This window comes from Bombus vancouverensis, chromosome 3 (genome assembly GCF_051014615.1).
Source record: "Bombus vancouverensis nearcticus chromosome 3, iyBomVanc1_principal, whole genome shotgun sequence".
Lineage (NCBI taxonomy): Eukaryota > Metazoa > Arthropoda > Insecta > Hymenoptera > Apidae > Bombus > Bombus vancouverensis.
Genome location: NC_134913.1, coordinates 12,270,661 through 12,288,861, shown reverse-complemented (window position 1 = coordinate 12,288,861; position 18,201 = coordinate 12,270,661). Strand labels below are relative to the sequence as shown.

Here is an 18,201-nt window from a genome sequence, read left to right as displayed (position 1 = left end):
CCCGGCCTGTCTGACTTATTTCGAGCCTTTCTCCTGCGACCTTCGAGATACGTGTGTATGATTAGATATATTTTAAAACTTTAATAGTAATTTTTGCTGAAAAGATTATTATATATCTTGGGTATAGTAAAATATTTTTTAGCTTGGACAAGAGAAACATTAATATAGATTTTTTTTATTGTTAAGAACTTTTGATAGATGTAGTGAGATTTATGAAAGTTTCCATTTCGAACAAAAAGTGTTTTTTAGCCAAAAAAATACATAAATTGTTTAGATACATAAATGAATAAAAAAGAACTGAAGAAATACCTAATTAACCCTTAAGGATTTTCTAATTAAATGTGTATATAAACGGTAATCAAGAAAATCTGAAGAATATATGTATAAACATAAATCTTCCAAATCTTTTTGAAATAAGTGGTTTTAACTATTAGCTATTACAACAAATAAACTTCTTATAACTAATTACTTTTAAGTTCATTTAAAATAATATTTAAATATTCCGGACCGTAAAGGAAAATTAAACATTTATTATTCAAACAGAGACTCGATGTTCATTTCTCTCAAACATACTTAGTAACTAATAATCCTTACTCTTGCATCAATTAATAATTATTTAATGATGTCTGATGTTTAACGACATAATTTGTCATATAAAATATTGTAAAATTCTGTCTTCATATTTTTCTTCTTTCTCTATCACTTCGATTATTTCTAACAGCTACAATAAATTGCTTTATCGATTTATTATAATAATTATCAAATGAATAAACTTATAACCTAATATACCCAATTGAATGGATATCGAACTTTTTAATATAATCGTCGTTATCATACGACTGGTGAAAAATAAGAAAAAAGATGAAAAGAGGATATAAAGCAATGATTGTTTAGCCAAGAAAACACCTTTTCTTTTTTATACAATGTATTGTAATTTTAACTAATTCACATGATTCCTAGTAAATGGTTCTTGTCGAACCTAATAGTTCGGCTATTAATTTTCTTGTAACTCATACTGCAATGCTACGATCTGCAAGTCGACCCTTTCTGAATCAATTTTAATTCATATAAACATGTGTCATATTCTTCCTACTTTTTAAAAATCGAGAAATATTTTACCTTTCTTACTATATTTCTTCTTCTTTAAAATAGAATGCAGTCAAATAATTTGTAAAATTTATTTCAGAAATTGATCATTACGCGTACTGAAATCTTTCCACAATTAACGACAAGTTTCATTACTTAATGTTATTATCGTCTTAATTCCTACTGATTAATTCATTCGTTTAAATCTTTTCTTAAATTTCATTATGAATTTCTCGAATATTTCAACTAATTGTTTAATATTCCTCGAACATTAATCCATTAAAATATCCAAACATTGGATAGTTCAAGATTTAATTTAAATGCCTAAATGTTTTTTTTTTGGTTTCATTTTATTCAGAGAGGGTCAACGGAATTACTTTGACACATTGCAAAAAAACGCCGGCATAGAAAAATCTCAATTCGGAATCGACGAATCACGTTTGTTAACAACAATCTGCCGAGGCAGCAATGAGGAACGAACGTACGTCGATGTTTAGATTTATATAATTTAGATTTGTATAATTTCGCTGGAAACCGAGGGGTACATCGTCATCGTTTAATATTAAATCGAATTGCGATATTCCTTACGCTTCAATGTCCTCACCACGAGAATCATCTTAATTAAATGGTAGCACTGAGAACGATAATCGTGCAGCGATGATAAAGGAAAATCTGCCGTACAGTATTTTCTTCCAATTGTCGAAAAAAAAAAGAAAATAGGGAAAGAGGTTAATATAACAAGATAAATTGATTTTCAGAATGCAGACATGCTTGGAAATTTAAAAAGAAATTCAGAAATTTGTAATCTGAAAATATCGAATATTCTGTACAATTCTCTTCTTTGCGAAAATACGAATATCGTTGAAGAAATTAAAATGCAAGCAACAAAAAGAGAAGCAAAATATTTAATCTTTCAAGAATAAAACAATGAAAGCATAAATGAAATTTAATAAATGGAACGCGGGACAGAAGTAAAAATAATAAACCCTATCGAAAACAGAAATAAAGAAACGATTAAAAAGTCCAACTATTGAAAAATAGAAAAATCTTCTCAATCCTAAAGGTAGAAAGATTAGAAGTTGAATAGGAACAATAAGGAATAGACAAGAATTGAGAAATCCCAATAAATTAAATGTCCACTCACAGTTAAATAAATGAATTAATTAAACAACCGTACGTAGAATTATACTATCCAACAAATATGACGATATAACATTGTAAGATAAAAAATTAGACAGAGAAAACAACCTAATTAAAATATACCAATAAAGCTAAACTTCCGACGATATTTAAATAAATAAATGAAATAAATACTGCGTTGAACAAATAATTTAAAAAGGCAATTATAAACAATAAATAAGTAAACAAGAGGAAGAAAGTAATGACTGTCAGAGAACGATACTGTACGGCGTTCTCCGTTTACTTCGATTGGCGAACCAGAAGACAAGAAGGACACATCGCACAGGTGCCAGCTATGTCGACGAGGCAGGAGAGAACCAGTCGCGAGAAAAAGAGCAGAACATCGTTTCATTTCTTCTTTTCCATCCTTTTTCCTCGTCTTCTCCGTTTTTCTTCTTTTTTTTTCGCGGATTACGCGTGGTCACCACTGAAGTAACTACTCTGCATCATAAAAAGTTTGTCGATGGGATTGTGAATCGTCGCGTGTAAACTCTGGGACAACGGGGGCGCCTCGTGGGACGTTGGCCCGTGGTGGGAGTGGCTGCCAGCCTGATGGCCACCCTCCTGGCCGCCGCCACCCTCGTTCTCGCCTATGTCGAAGCCAGCCTCCGTACCATCCAACGACAGATCGCTGCTGCAGAAGCTCTCGCCTGAGTGGCCTGGATAAGCGTCTGAAATTAACGGTTGATCGCGTTGATTAGAGATTGGTGAACCATAGAGAGGGTTAATGAGCGCAATCTAGGTTATCCAAGAGGTTTGACAGTTGTGGAAATGTTTTGGAAATTTTGAGGAATTATTTCTAATAGTTAAAAGTATGTACTCTTTGATGGACTTTCCAAGATGTCCTTTGAACGTTTACGAGTTTTCGTTGTTTTGTTTTGTAAAAGAAAACTTTGAGAATTTTGTAAGTTCGATGGTTTGACAGTCCTGGAATTGCTGTCGAATTTTTTTGAAGAATTAATCGTAATAGTTAAAAACATTATACTTTTGACAGAATTTCGACGAAGCTTCAAAGATGTCGTTTGCAAATTTGGGAGAAGGAAGTTTCTGAAGCTTGTAAGAGAGAATTCTTTCAAGTAGACTTTTGGACGCTTTGAAAATTTTCTTTCGGATTTTTGTAAATTTCCAAAAAATTTGAACAAACCAATTACTATCCGTGGTAGATTATTTAATGATTTTGTACGGCTAGAAGAGACTTACCGTCAGGCGAGTACGGGTTATTGGGGTTGAGCGGTTGGGTGCTTGAGGGGAAGCTAGAAGATTCCCCGTCGCGCATGTTCATGGCGTTCAAGTAATGACCTGCGAACGAGATCAAACGATTGGCATTGTACCGACAACACATTTATCGAAGCCCCATTAACCAGTCTTCGCGAAACGTTAGACAACGATAGAAAGTCACGATAGAAATTAGAAACATTGACGAAACTAGAGCGAAATAGGACAAAATCAATTTTCCTTAATGAATTTCTTTTCTATCTTCTATTGTTTTAGGGCTATGATATAGTTTGTTCCAGTCACTTAACACACCCTATATTTATTTTTCAATTATTTATAAAATAATTCAGTAATAATATTCATAAATAATTAAGTCTATTTAAACAGAAACATACAGAATGTCCCAGTATCTTTCCAGTGATACGTTGTCAGTATATTCTAAACATATGACGTTGCAAGCATTGTTAAATACTTATAAAAACAAGATGATGTTCAAAATGACCGGCAAAAGATTGAATTTATTACTTCTTCAAGTTTTCCTGATCTATTGATACATTGAACCGTGGTAATACACGTTCGTTATCGCTCATTTCGTACGTATATTGCTTTTTTCCTGCAACACTTTAACAATGTCTTTGTCTTTTAATTGATCTTAGTCGAACCTTCGGATGAGGTTTACACGGCTGTACAAAATTAATAAAGAACACATCGATATTTTCTGAGTACATTTTTGATTACGTTAGAGCGTTACATGATAAATACATCTACGAAATTATACGATGACGTATGTTCATATGACACCTTTTTCCTATCTTGGTCTATAGAATATACTAACAAAGTTTGGCAGGAAAAAAGTGGGACACCTTGTATATAATTTAGTTATTCCTCTTTCATTTTATTTTAAACTTTGATAGTGCAGTCGATAGAGCTATTGAAATGGATTCGGAGGATGCAACGGGCCTTTTGCATAAATCGCTGCTGTATGTCATAGAAAATGAATTATACAGGGTAGTTGGTAACTGGCGGTACAAGCGGAAAGGGGGTGATTCTACGCGAAAAAAGAAGTCGAAAATATAGAGTAAAAATTTTTCGTTCGAGGCTTTGTTTCCGAGAAAATCGACTTTGAATTTTGGCTCGGTACGCGTGCACTTTATCGCGTCTCGTTATAACGGATCTTACTGTAGATCGTTGTCTCGATAGAAAAATTAAAAAAAACATTTTTATTCTATATTTTCGACTTCTTTTTTCGCGTAGAATCCCCCCCTTTCCGCGTGTACCACCAATTACCAACCACCCTGTATATCGTGGAATATAGAAAACCATAGGCAATCAGAAAGATATCGATGCATATAATTTTTGCAACTCGCAGAATTCTTTGAGATTCTGAATCCCCGTTAAGTCAGATCCAATCCATGCCAATAATTCTATTCGCTAAACTATCGATCACTTTCTGTTTTTATTTGAATCACCGTGCACAAATTTTCATGCGATCGTATAAAAAATAATTCGATCGGAAACATTCGTAATCCGTGTATTACTTAAGCTTCTGATAGACGAAAGTTTAACACAATAATAATAACAATAATAATAATAATAATAATAATGACAGATATTTTATCAAAAACAAAGAAGCGACTCGAGTAAAAACTCGGTGATAATAAATCGATAAGAATAAATTGAGGACGATTCAAAAAAAGAATAAGAAGCTTTAGTAAGGAGATTGAATAACGAATAAGAAAGTCCTTACTGTGATCGCTATGAGGACTCTCCGTTCGACGTTCCTCCTTCGGCTCCTTGTCGGATCCAGGCTCGGTTTTCGCTTTCCTCTGCAACTTCTTCATCTTCGCCCGCTGGTTCTGGAACCAGACTTGAACCACGCGCACGCTGAGGCCCGTCTCTTTAGCTAGGGCCTCTCGAACCTTTCGACAGGGTTTCGGTGAGACCTCGAACGCCGCTTTGAACTGGCGCCTCTGCGCCGACGTGAGGATCGTCCGCGGTCGTTTGGGACCCCGACGACCATCGCGGGGCCGATTTTCGTCCAGTAAATCATCGTCTGTAAATTAAGTTGGTTTCTTCAAATTTTTCTCTGAATTAATTAGTTCATTGAATTTTGAATACGTCTGAGGATCAAACGTAACAAGCGTAGGTGAAGTAAAATTGTTGCCTGAAATTTATCGTTCGTTAGAGGTGGAATTACTTTCTGATAACATGGAATCTGGATATCGAAGATTCGTCAAGAATAGTTTCATAGGACGGTGATGTAACGAAGATGTGACAAGTGGATGTTGACGATGATAGAAAAAGATAGAAAAAGAACTGATCAGTGGAAGTGCAACTTTCGACTGAATGAAAAAGACTAGGGTAGAATTATACGGGAAGAGATTTCAATGACGAGAAATTCAGATTTAGAGGTATACATATGGAAAAGAGTATACTGATAGTATTTAAAAAAAGGAGAAAAATTGATAATGGAATGGAAGTTGAACTTTTAAAAAGTCTATGCTATTGAATGTACGTACAATTACACGTGAATATAAATATACGTGGAGGAAACGAAGAAAAGAAGAAAAACCGATAGCTAAAATATATTTAGAACTGAGAGGAGACACTGTCGGAAAGAGTATGTTGATAACGTTTGTTTGCAACAACGGATTATGTTAAGAAGTTTCGATTGACCTGAGATTATTTAACGCATGATAATACTACAATTACAAAGACAGAAACATCAAAGAGACTCGAACATTTCCCAAGAATGAAATCACGTTAATAACACAATCGCAGTGCAATCGAACTTTTCCTCGCGAAACTCTTCGCAAAAGACAGATTTAAAAAATAATTCCAACAAAGTTGTGACTAACAAACTGCTCTTCCATCGATTTCACCATAAGTTTCCTTCAAAGCAATCGCAAACCAAATCCCACGTATTTACGAAAGAACTTGAAAAAATGATCTGTCAGAGAAATCATGAATACTAATCCTTCTATTCTCGTTTCTAGATTGACGTTCTTCTATTCTCCATTATTTTTCTCTGTCCAATTCATGGAAGAATCGTTTCTAATTACGCTTGGTTTAAGTGTATTTACCTTGAAAAGAGAGACAGCCTTGATTCAAAATTCCCGCAGGCTTTTACTTTGGATGTCTTTAGATAGTAGTAGTACAACCTGCGAACAATGCAACAAGGTATGTACAATACGTTCTCGTACGTTTCGTCGATTATTTCATCTCGTTTGTCAATTTTTCTGTTCTTATTTTTATTTCTCTAACGATCCGTCTAATTCGTCTTTTCCTCATCTTTTATTATTATTATCGCTAATTTTACCATCTATTCGTCTATTATTACTGCTTTTCATTCTATCGTTCGTTCATTACTATTTTGTACTTTTTACTATTTTGTTACTATTTTTTTTTTTGGAAGACAAATCGACTCGTCGAATATAAGCGCGAGTTTGAGATAAAATCTGTATGAACGAAACTACGTAAAACCATTATTTGGACAATTTTTTCGTTTAAAGTAACGTCAGTCGATATATATTGTCCTGAACGGACCGCCAATCTCGGTACTAGCGAAATCGATAATAAACAGAAATCGTGATAGTCGAGCAGTTTGCTGTCGAATGTTCCGATTCCACGGGGATACTATATCGCTTTACACCTGTAAATTCACGTTATCGTATACGGTATCAAAACGGTGGATTTTCATAGTTTGCTTCGTTTGGTAATATTTAGAAAACGGTGACCAGAATTTTTACATTTAGCCGTAGAAAATGGCACGCACATGTATGGAGAGGAGCATGCAGAAAGAATCTTCATGAATAAGATAATATTTTTAGTGAATTATAAAAGTTCCCTAGGGTCCTAGGAAATTAAACATTTACGATTTAACACTAGAACTACCGATAGTTAACGCGAAACTATTTCTAGCAAAACCAGTCAAACTGACTGATCTTTAAAAAATACCTAACAATAGAATATTTTTATATTTATTGATTTATCACTTTCTTACAGAAGCAGTTCCATGTTATGTGGTACATTTTTGGTATTATTAATCCATCTGCGACCATGATCCCTAAACGAGGGTTGGAACGTTTATAAAATTGTAGAACCAGTCATTTTCACTGCTGTGGTATTTCTAGTGTTAGCATCTAGCGATCTAGCGATCGATCCGGAATTTTCCTGATAACCGATATCGTCATATCGAATGATACGCAGTAAAAATTTGAAAAACCTGTGGGAAGTTGTAGAAAACGTGGTTAATTGGGGTTCGATAAACAGATTGCAGGATCCTTTTACACTTTGACAAGCACCAGTCATTTTGACTGATATTGGTATAAGTAGCCTTGATACAAAATTATTTTCAGTTTGAATACATAAAAAACAAAATAAAATTCATCGTATTATTCCTTTGGTTATCGTTGCGAAAGTCATTACATCATTGCGGAAGAAAATATAACATGAAGTAGGAATTTTAAAATAAAATTGTAAAACCAGCCAATTTGACTGGTGTGGTAGTTCTAGTGTTAATATCAAAGCGTTAAGAACAACTGATTGCGATCTATCTATTTGAAACTGAGAGTTGTGAAACGAAATGAAACAAAAATATAAAAAAGCGCATATACGCGATGATGGAGAAGCTGATATGCTTTAATAAGACAAACATAAACAACCCCCATAAACAACACCCACAACACACCCCCAACAAAGAATGAACAGTACTGAAGAAATGGAAGGCGTCGTTTATCCGTATTTTAATTGAGAAAAATTAGAGAAGTAAGATTCCAAAGAAAAATACTAAACAGCTGGAGAACGTGAAATTGGCATCGAAGAAATAGAAGACATCGATAAAACTAAATATCTTGACTTTGATTCTAATCCAAAAATTGGAGAATAACTCGCCAAACGAAAATATCGAAGAGAGAAGGAAAGTTATAAAAAAAAAATTTTAACAAAATAAAACAAATATTAAAGAAGCTAATTAAGCTGAAAAAATGGAGTAACTTTTTATAAGCATTTTACTCGAGGTGTAGGACGATCGTGGTTCAAAAGTTAGGCCCGCAGCAACCCACGCAATCGAACCTGATTCTTCTTTCTTTAACGTAAAAGAAAGAATTTAGGCTAACCGTACCTTCCCACTATTAGGATCGCAATCCTATGAAAATGCATTTGTAATTTCATTTTTAACAATTTCAATTTACAATGTAACGTAACAAGTAACCCCATAGAAGAATAATCTTGTCGTAACTTTTGAACCACGACGAGGTGCATGTTACTCAGAATCCTCCCCTATAAGAAATACCCAAAATTCAACGAAGTTATAGTTGAACCTGATGATTATCGTGCTATAAAAAGATATTGAGAAAAGAAATATAACGAAAGAGATCGACTGAAACTTGAAAGACGACGATTGTCACTAACCTTGAGGACTGTTCAGGTACAACTCGTGTTCGTAGTCCCTTCGACAGATGGGTTGTCCCTGGCGGAGGAAATACTGGGTGCCAGGAAGTAATGGTTGGCCGCACATGCAACACGCGAAACACTCCACGTGAAACACCAAACCCGGCGCCCTTAATACGAAATCCGAGCAGCTGATCTTCTCCATGCAACGTGCACACTTCACACCGAAGATCCGCTCGTAGTCGTTTCGACAGTAGAGTTTTAGCTCACGGATGAAACATGAATGCGTAAGCGGTGTCGCACACGCGGCACACGAAAGACATTCCTCGTGGTAGTTCCTTCCAGAAACTTGCATAACGTACTTGTCGACTATCGTACGACCGCAACCGGCACAGATCGTTTCCAGCAGGCCGGACTCCGTTTTCACTGAAACTGACGGCTCTGAAATCATCACAATCGCCACTTTTTCTTCTTCTTCTAACACTAGAGAAACGTCAGGAACCCTCAGAATCAATATTCAATATTCCAAGATTTTTAACGTCGATCGATACGTATTGTCGGTATTCTTCGAAGTATATGATACTCTAATTAAAATAAATTTGAAAATCTTTCCCAGCGAATATCCAAGTTTCGTTCCACGAATTTACATGTGAAAATATATCTCTTCTTAAATGTTACTGCTTAACCCACACTCTGTATCGTTAGTTTCTTTATTCACAGCGCTAAAAGAATGGCTGCACGGGCTTTCTTTTGTCTAGACAACGTTAAACAAACGTTACGTCTAAACTGTTATCAAATTGCCAATAAATATTGAATAAATGTGAATATGTATTGTCAGTGTTGTGTCAATGTCTATTGATAAATCGCAATGTTAAGAACAATATTACCGATCGTCCGAGGACATCCTAAGATTTAGAATGTAATAGGATAAACATTATGGAACATCCAGACGATCAGTATGTATCGCCAATATTATAGGGTTCTTACATTCTGTTTATAATATTCAGAATTCTCAATATTCTATTCACAATACACAGGATACAATTAGAACACGTGCAACTCGCTTCGGCAACTGATTATACACCTAAGAACAATGAAAAAGTTTCGTATAAACGAACCTTCTGTTTTGATTTTGTGTTGTCTAATTAGATAATTATGTTTTCACAGAAGATGCTTAAAATGATTATTTTGCGTTTCAAGACAAGCCTGTAATCTTACGTATCTTTTTATGCATCCGATTACACTCTGGATGGTTATTATTATTAGTATTAGTATTAGTATACAGGGTGGTTGGTAACTGGTGATACAAGCGGAAAGGGGGTGATTCTACGCGAAAAAAGAAGTCGAAAATATAGAATAAAGATTTTTCGTTTGAGGCTTTGTTTTCGAGATAATCGACTTTGAATATTCGCTCGGTACGCGTGCAGTATGTTATAACGGATCTTACTGTATTATATTTATATTATATTATATTATATTATATATTACATTATATTATATTATAATATTATAGAATAAAAAAGAATCTTTTTTTTTAATTTTTCCATCGAGACAACGATCTACAGTGAGATCCGTTATAACATACTGCACGCGTACCGAGCGAAAATTCAAAGTCGATTTTCTCGAAAACAAAGCCTCGAACGAAAAATTTGTATTCTATATTTTCGACTTCTTTTTTCGCGTAGAATCACCCCCCTTCCGCTTGTACCACCAGTTACCAACCACCCTGTATATTGCGTTGGCAACTAAGTGATTGCGGATTTTGTCGATACCACCTAATGATAAAATCCGCAATCATTTAGTTGCCAACCCAATAAAAGCTTGTTCTATTCTGAAGCTTAGTATTTCGATATTTTTAATAGACGTTGCATACACACGGAATTCATTGTATCTCACACACAAAGATAGGTGCTGCGTATGTTTACGTGAAATTTCCTCATTGCTTTCGGTGTATAATCAGCTGCCAAAGTGGGTTCGACATGTTCTGTTACACACTGTATATCGATCGTCTAATTGTCAGTATTTATTGACAAACTGCATTTTCCTCATACGTTCTATGTTACTGACGACACAATCAGCTTCGAGTTAGCGTTCGTTCAACGATGTCTAACCAAAAAATAAAAAGCTTGAGCAACCATTATATGAACATTATAAATAAAAAAGACCCAAGAAGAAAAGGGTATGATCTAAGCTCGTAAGACACAGAGTACATTTTTCATCAAACCACCTCGTCAGCATTTCGAACATTGATACGTCAATCTGTTCTCTCAATGTTCGATAATATTGACGTTATTATGTTGACAAGATATGTTGATCGTCCGAGAGTCCGTATAATGTTGACAGCTTTGAAATATTGACGATAATATTGATCCTGAAGGCTCCTTTATTACATAATGTTATTAAGTAAAATGTATCGAGAGAGTCAAGGACTAAATTATTTATCCTGTTTCACTATACATATATGTGTCTAATAAAAATATTCAGATGAATGTGCCATAACATTGTTTAAATAATTTCTAATAAAATCATTTTAATACATTCATTGTGACAATAAATATTATTATTAAATTATTATTAAATCTTAACTAATCAAGGAGTAAATTATTTCTCCTTTTTTACTAATAAACATATCATATATCACATTTAACAATAAATATATCATATCTTTCGTGAGAAATACAGATACACGTGTCATTGCATTCTTCAAATAATTTTTCTAACTTTCCTTTTTCCTTTTACCACGTAACTAATTTTCCAGTAAAAAGCAAACTTGTGAAATTAACACTGCAATGCACAATTATTAGAAATTTATATTGGTTACGTTTGTTAGAAAATTCTAACAGATTTTAATTTAGACACATACGAATGTACTGTGACTGGAATAACAAGTTTACGATAAAACAATGAGCGTTCAATTTATACTAAATATCGCCGGTTTATTAAATACTTATGGCTGTCTACAATGATATATATAGCTATATAATTGAGCAACAACAATGTTTATGAACTGACACAGTCCAGAACTACTTATTGTTAGATGAATTTGATATCTAGAAAATTCACCGTGCTTTGTTATTAATCCTCGATAACGACAGGGACTTACAAGTCACATATCCATACGTCCATATGTTTCGGAGCTTACTTTACTTGCTTATCAACGTGCTATCGCATTTTTCTACATTCGTATTTTCACCATGTTACTATCAAATGATTGGTATGTATCTATTATACTAATCTTCTCTTTTTTTCATAATTTAATAACTAAATAAAATTCTGATTACACAAAACCGAACTATCAATTTATTTATTTATAGCATTTATAGTATCTTTAATATTTATAAATCAACTAAAAGAGTGAACTCTTACGAATCATTTTACACGTATTTTATAAAACATTAAATGGATCTATATATATATATATATATATATATATATATATATATATATATATTTTAGGTAAAATCGAATAAGATCTTTGCGAATGGATGTTGTATGCAATAAATTATCGTCTTGAACGTAACATATAATAAATTGAAATACATCGTTACGCAGATCAGATGTAAATTAGTATTCCTGATGGGAGAATTTCGATCTGTCAATCAAATATACAGAATCGTAGGAATCGAGGTGAGAATATGAAATTTTTCTGGCGGATCGTTTTTATCGCGAAAGAAATAAATACGCAGGGAGTTATGCCGAATGATATGGCTGTCGGACTGAGAAATGTGATAGCGTTCTGGAGCAGAGCAATATCGCGAGTCCCATGAAATTTGTCCCGTCGCTTATCGATTGTCGATAGTGATAAAGCCAGAGCAGGGCAGAACGCGGTACAATAACTTGCTGTTTACCTCAACTACCACTCAGCTGTAACTCAAAACCAAAAACTTAGACTCGTTACATACGATGAGCGATTTCAACATTCAATTCCACGTTCTTAAAATTTTTCTTTCATTAGGAGACTCGTATCTCTGGATCATGGACATCCAGTGACATTAGAATGGAAAAACCAACAGAAATTAATTTGTTACATTTTCCTCGTGTATTCGCTACGAATATTCTCGAAAGCTGTTGCTATGACCAGTGCAGCTACCAAGCGACACTAAAGCGAAATTACAAAATCAAGAAAAATTGTTCTGTACGTTTTTCCTCCTGTATCTTCGATTACTCTATCGCATTAGTATAATCTGCATTAACGACGATTTTATAAAAATCGCAAAAGATTCCTACGATCCCAGACGAGGATTAATAAATTAGTTTGAGGGAAAATTTTTTTAATAAAATAATCAATCTCGTCTTACTTACTATACGTAGGATAATTACTTTTAATTACTGCACAATAGGACCCGTATAACGAGACGAAAAGTTTGCTACACCGCATTCTATATACAGGGTGGTTGGTAACTGGTGGTACAAGCGGAATGGGGGGTGATTCTACGCGAAAAAAGAAGTCGAAAATATAGAATAAAAATTTTTCGTTCGAGGCTTTGTTTTCGAGAAAATCGACTTTGAATTTTCGCTCGGTACGCGTGCACTTTATCGCGTCTCGTTATAACGGATCTCACTGTAGATCGTTGTCTCGATGGAAAAATTAAAAAAACAAAATTTTATTCTATATTTTCGACTTCTTTTTTCGCTTAGAATCACTTCCTTTCCACTTGTATCACCAGTTACCAACCACCCTGTATATCGCAGAATTATATAGAAAGTAAAAGTTGCTTAAAAATAAGCGTGTGTGACAATAAATTTCACAGATGCAACGTCTGTTTGCCTGAAACACGCGAGGTAAACAAATAAGATTTGCAATTGTTTCGCTGTCTTATGCTTCGGTGCAAATTTGACTCGATCGTTTCTGAATTCATCGGAAGATTATAATTACACGTTGACTTTCGTAAAATAAGGAAAAATTTACGTATTGTCTATAGAGAATTAGCTGCGTTGCTTCAAGAAAGAATTTAGTTTAGTTTTGGCTTCGTGGGTTTCGTCTAACGTGAAATTCGTACGATTTCCCGCGTTATAAACGACCCTGCTCTATCAAAAAAAAAAAAAAAAAAAAAAACGTATGATGACACTGTGTAGAAAAGAGTATATACCCAAATCGACGAAATTTCTACAAAAATTCTTACACCTACAACAAAACTAAAAATCGACTGGAAAGACACGACGAATAGAGATCCCGTTAAGAGATACGAATTAACAATGAAAATCCATAGGTAAGTGAGTAGATAGGTGAACATTACACGAAAGTGATTTTCGTAAGGTGTATATGCTATACTCTCTTTCGACTGTCATTGTGAAAATCAATGTCGTTAGACGAAAACATAGAGGAAGAAAGTTCATTCTCACCTGCATTGTTATTGTCGTTGGTAGGTCGAAAGGGAATCGGTGGTGCAGCGGAGCCCATAGTTGGTGGGCCCGACTCACTCTGCCGGTTCAAGCTACTAGGAAGCGGAGGGTAGAATTCCAACATGGTTCCTCGTGCCCTCGAGCTGTCAATTTCTCAACCCCTCCCCACCACTTTTTTCACAAGCAACACTTCCTGATAATCTCTTTTTCCTTCTCTTCCTTCGATTATCCCTCCTTATCGATTCCTCTTTTCATTCGATATCACTCTCCGGAAAGAAGAACCAACGAAATTCAGTCACTTTACGTAAAAACCGCGAAACAACGAACGTGTCCTGTCTAAAAACAATGTCAAACTTCTAAGTCCTTGGACTCCACGTCCGTCGAAGTCGATAGTTCCCTCTAAAAGAACGTTCTCGAGTCACAAAGAGAAAAATCCAAATTCACAAAAGCTTCACGTCGTCCGATCGTCCGATTGATCAACCCTCTCCCGTCCTTCGACGCGGCGATAGGTCTCAAGAAAAGATCCTGTGAGCGATGCCAGACATTCTCACGGATTTGCAACATCGATGGAAGTTGGATTTCGTGGCTGATACCATCTTCGGCTTCTGTGTTATCTTCCTGTTTTTAGACCACCGTGTTCAAGGGTGGTTTTCTTGTATTAATAGGTCGACGAGACTCGTTGCTATCACGTTCAGGCGATGACTGCTCCAACGTATTAACGAGCCAGACTCTCAGGCTTTTTTGACTCCAGCCACCGCATCGACAGTGAAAATCATCCCCACCTATCGGTCGTAGACCATCGACTGAAGGGTAAGGGTCGAAGGCGGGACGTTTCGAGCAAACTAAGGGAGACCGAGGAACAAAGACGATTGGTTCATGCTGGACCCGCCTCTGAACGTAGAGAAGTGGAAAGGGTGAATGTTGACCGTGGTGCTCAACCGGATGCGCGACGCTTCCGAAGATCAATATCGCACGACAGTGACGTACACTGCTCGTGCAACACACGGGGTGGTTACCTTGAATTTGTTTTCAATTTCCAGTCGAGCATTTGATGGCAAGTGCTGTTTCGAGGATGCCGAGACAGGGCTCGACCGCTTGTTCAGATTCTCTTAGTTCGGCGTTGTTACTTTCAATTTATTTTCAATTTCCAATTAGGCAATTTGACGATGAGCGTGGTTTTCAGGATGTTTAGAGAGGGTTGAATTGGTGGTTTGAGTAACTTACAGAGCGGCGGTGCGCTAATGTTAAAATTTAGCTGTTTTGGGGATGTTGGTTGGGAGTTCGGCGTTGCTATCCAGAATTAGGAATTTCTGAGGATTCGATGATTTGACAGCGATGTGAGGAATATTGAGACGAGGTCCGATCGGTGGTGTACGTTCTATTAGTTTGAGGGTTTCGATTTGTTTTCAATTGAGAAGTGGCGATGGTGTCGTTCCCGAGATGCTGAGAAAGCACTCGATCCGTGGTTTTTCGTATTTTATAGAAAGGCGGCATTGTTAGGATTTGAGCGATCTTGAACTTGCTATCTTGAATTTGCAATCCTTGTTTGGTGATCGATAGTATAAGGAATATCGAGGTAGAATTCGACTGGTAATTTTCATTTCGTTAGATGGAATTTGATAGAATTTGAGGTTTCCAGAATGCTTGAAATGAGCTTCAATTTGTGGTTTATTGTGGCGATATTGTTAAGATTTACCTGTCTCGACAATGTCGATTAAACGTTTAGAATCGCCCCTAATCGAATCTTGAAATTTAGAACTTTTGAGGATTTGCTGATCGACGATCGTATTAAGAACATCGAGATAGAATTCGATTAATGATTCGAATCAAATGATAAAGCTTCGAGTTAGATATCCCAGTGATAGTTAAAGATTCAAAGTTGTCATTTCAGAATTCTTGGACTAATCGAGGGTAGCTTTATCGATGAGATCGATGGTATTGCACATTGCGAAAAAGAACCACAGCATGCCGTTGCAGTTTAAAGTAATCACTTTCAATTCACGCAAAATATGATAAAAATAAAACCAACAACCTAAACCACCACCAAAAAAAAAAAAAAACAGAAATTTATTCTTTCTCACGTACTTGTCAAAAGTCATAAAAATCAGAAAAGACTAAAAGTAGCACAAAGATAGCATTCAGAGTGTCTTCTCGCGCACGATCACTTGCTGGTCAAGAGGAACATTTCCAAGTCGAACAATTCCAAGCAATTCGTCCCGCAAACGCACCAGCCACCCCAAATAAGCGTATGTTGGCTGTCGGTTTCGATTCAACCCCCTAGTTGATCATCGTGGCCGTCGCCGTCGTCGTCGCCGTCGTCGTCGTTGCGTACGCACGTGTTCCATCGTGAAATACTTTGCATCATCATTAGTTTCTCTCTCCCTCTTTCGACTGGATGCCCTTTTGTAGCAGTGCAACGAGGAACGAAGGGGTCACGGCCGGCAGTTTCATAGGCAACAAGGCGTATCATTCGTGGCGATGGGGGAGAGAGCGTAGCCGAAACACACAGAGACAAAGAGGGCTCTCGTATATAGGCTTTTATTTGGCAAACATCGACGATAGACGGGCCGCACAAAGGGCGGGCATTGTCGCGTATTTACGCGGACTGACAAACGGCCAAATACTCGATACGACGTCGCCTCGTACTTTCAAAATACACGGCACATCTTTCGAGTCTGGCGATATTGCACAGGCAATTCTGCTCTTCGTTTCTTCGTTATGTTCCCTCTGCGAGGGATGACACGTGTCTTCTGGATCGTTGCATTTTCCTCTTTTCTTTCTCGTACAATTCGTATGGAAATTTTCTTCGAGGAGGATCGACGAGGCTAGACGCGTGTCTCTCGCATTTTCTCTTCTCCGGTTTCTTCGAACGAAAGTTTTCTCGATAGAAGATGGGACGGACTTGTATCGTTTTGCATTTTCTCTTCTTTCTTCTTCTTCTTATTTTGCTTGCTTCGGCAGAAGATTTTCTTGATAGAAGAGAACAGGATTAGGTTTATCTTCCGGTCTTTTCCTTTCCTCTGTTTTTGGTTTTTTGAAAGTGTCGGTTGAAAAGAGGGGAGGAAGAAGAGAAAGTTGATTTTATTTCTACTTTCTTCCTTTTCTAATGCTTTAATATGCGTAGTTGTCTTCTTAGGCAGATTGACCAACGGACTTGGTTTCTCCACGATGTACTTCTTTCGATACAGGACATGTAACTTTTGCATCTTGCTCTTTCTCTTCTTCTTCTTGGCAAGGATATCTCTAACGCAGCAATATTGCCTGGCGCGGCTCAACGTTTTCTTTTCTTTCTTCATGGTGTTCTTCTCTGAAGAACATGTATCTTATACATGTGCTTTTTTTCATTGAAGAATAATTGTTTCTCGTTTCCTTAGCTTGACATTTTGGTTTTGTAGTGTACATATAGTTAATTTCAGTTCTTGTTTCGTGGCTCCTCGGAATAGAAGTTTTCTTTATTGAGAACAGAAGCGGGAGCATAATTTTTGTTGTTTTATTTTCTTCTAAAAAAACTCTTTTTTTAATTCACAACAGAACTTGATCTTTGGATATAAAATGCTGTCTTCGAGAGTGGTTTCTTCTTTCTATTATTCTATACATAATACTTTTATAGTTCTTCTTCTATTCCAAAACACTGTTACGACTTCCGTTAAATCAGAATTCATTTTTGAGATATCGAAAATCAATCAGTCAATCAATTTTCGAATTGGCCACCAGCTTTCGTAGAAACGTCAGAAGATTTAGGAGGGATTACCCGATCCAGGAAGAAGAAACAAAAGGAACCCCCAGTGGCTTATTTGTCAAATATAATTTCTATATAGACAATGAACAGGCAAACACCTCTCTACGGTCAATATGCCAATTCTTCAAGGTTCTGGTCCGTCTGGCTTCCAACTATTCTCGATTAGCCTACCACAAGCAATCGTGCCCCTGCTCAAATAACAAAGAACAGGAAAGCTGTAAAAAGTATATTATAATGTCATTACGATG

The 18,201-nt window shown here is 36.0% G+C and overlaps 1 protein-coding gene across 1 annotated transcript; it reads right to left on the bottom strand.

The window, feature by feature from the left end:
• Positions 1–2,343: 2,343 nt before the first annotated feature.
• Lmx1a (LIM homeobox transcription factor 1 alpha) lies at positions 2,344–14,948 on the bottom strand. The gene is made up of 5 exons (XM_033328877.2): positions 14,215–14,948; positions 8,893–9,312; positions 5,228–5,533; positions 3,466–3,564; positions 2,344–2,936 (listed from the first exon to the last, which is right to left on the bottom strand). The coding sequence occupies exons 1-5, from the start codon at positions 14,336–14,338 to the stop codon at positions 2,677–2,679; spliced, it is 1,209 nt and encodes a 402-aa protein (XP_033184768.1). The 5' UTR covers positions 14,339–14,948; the 3' UTR covers positions 2,344–2,676.
• Positions 14,949–18,201: the final 3,253 nt, after the last annotated feature.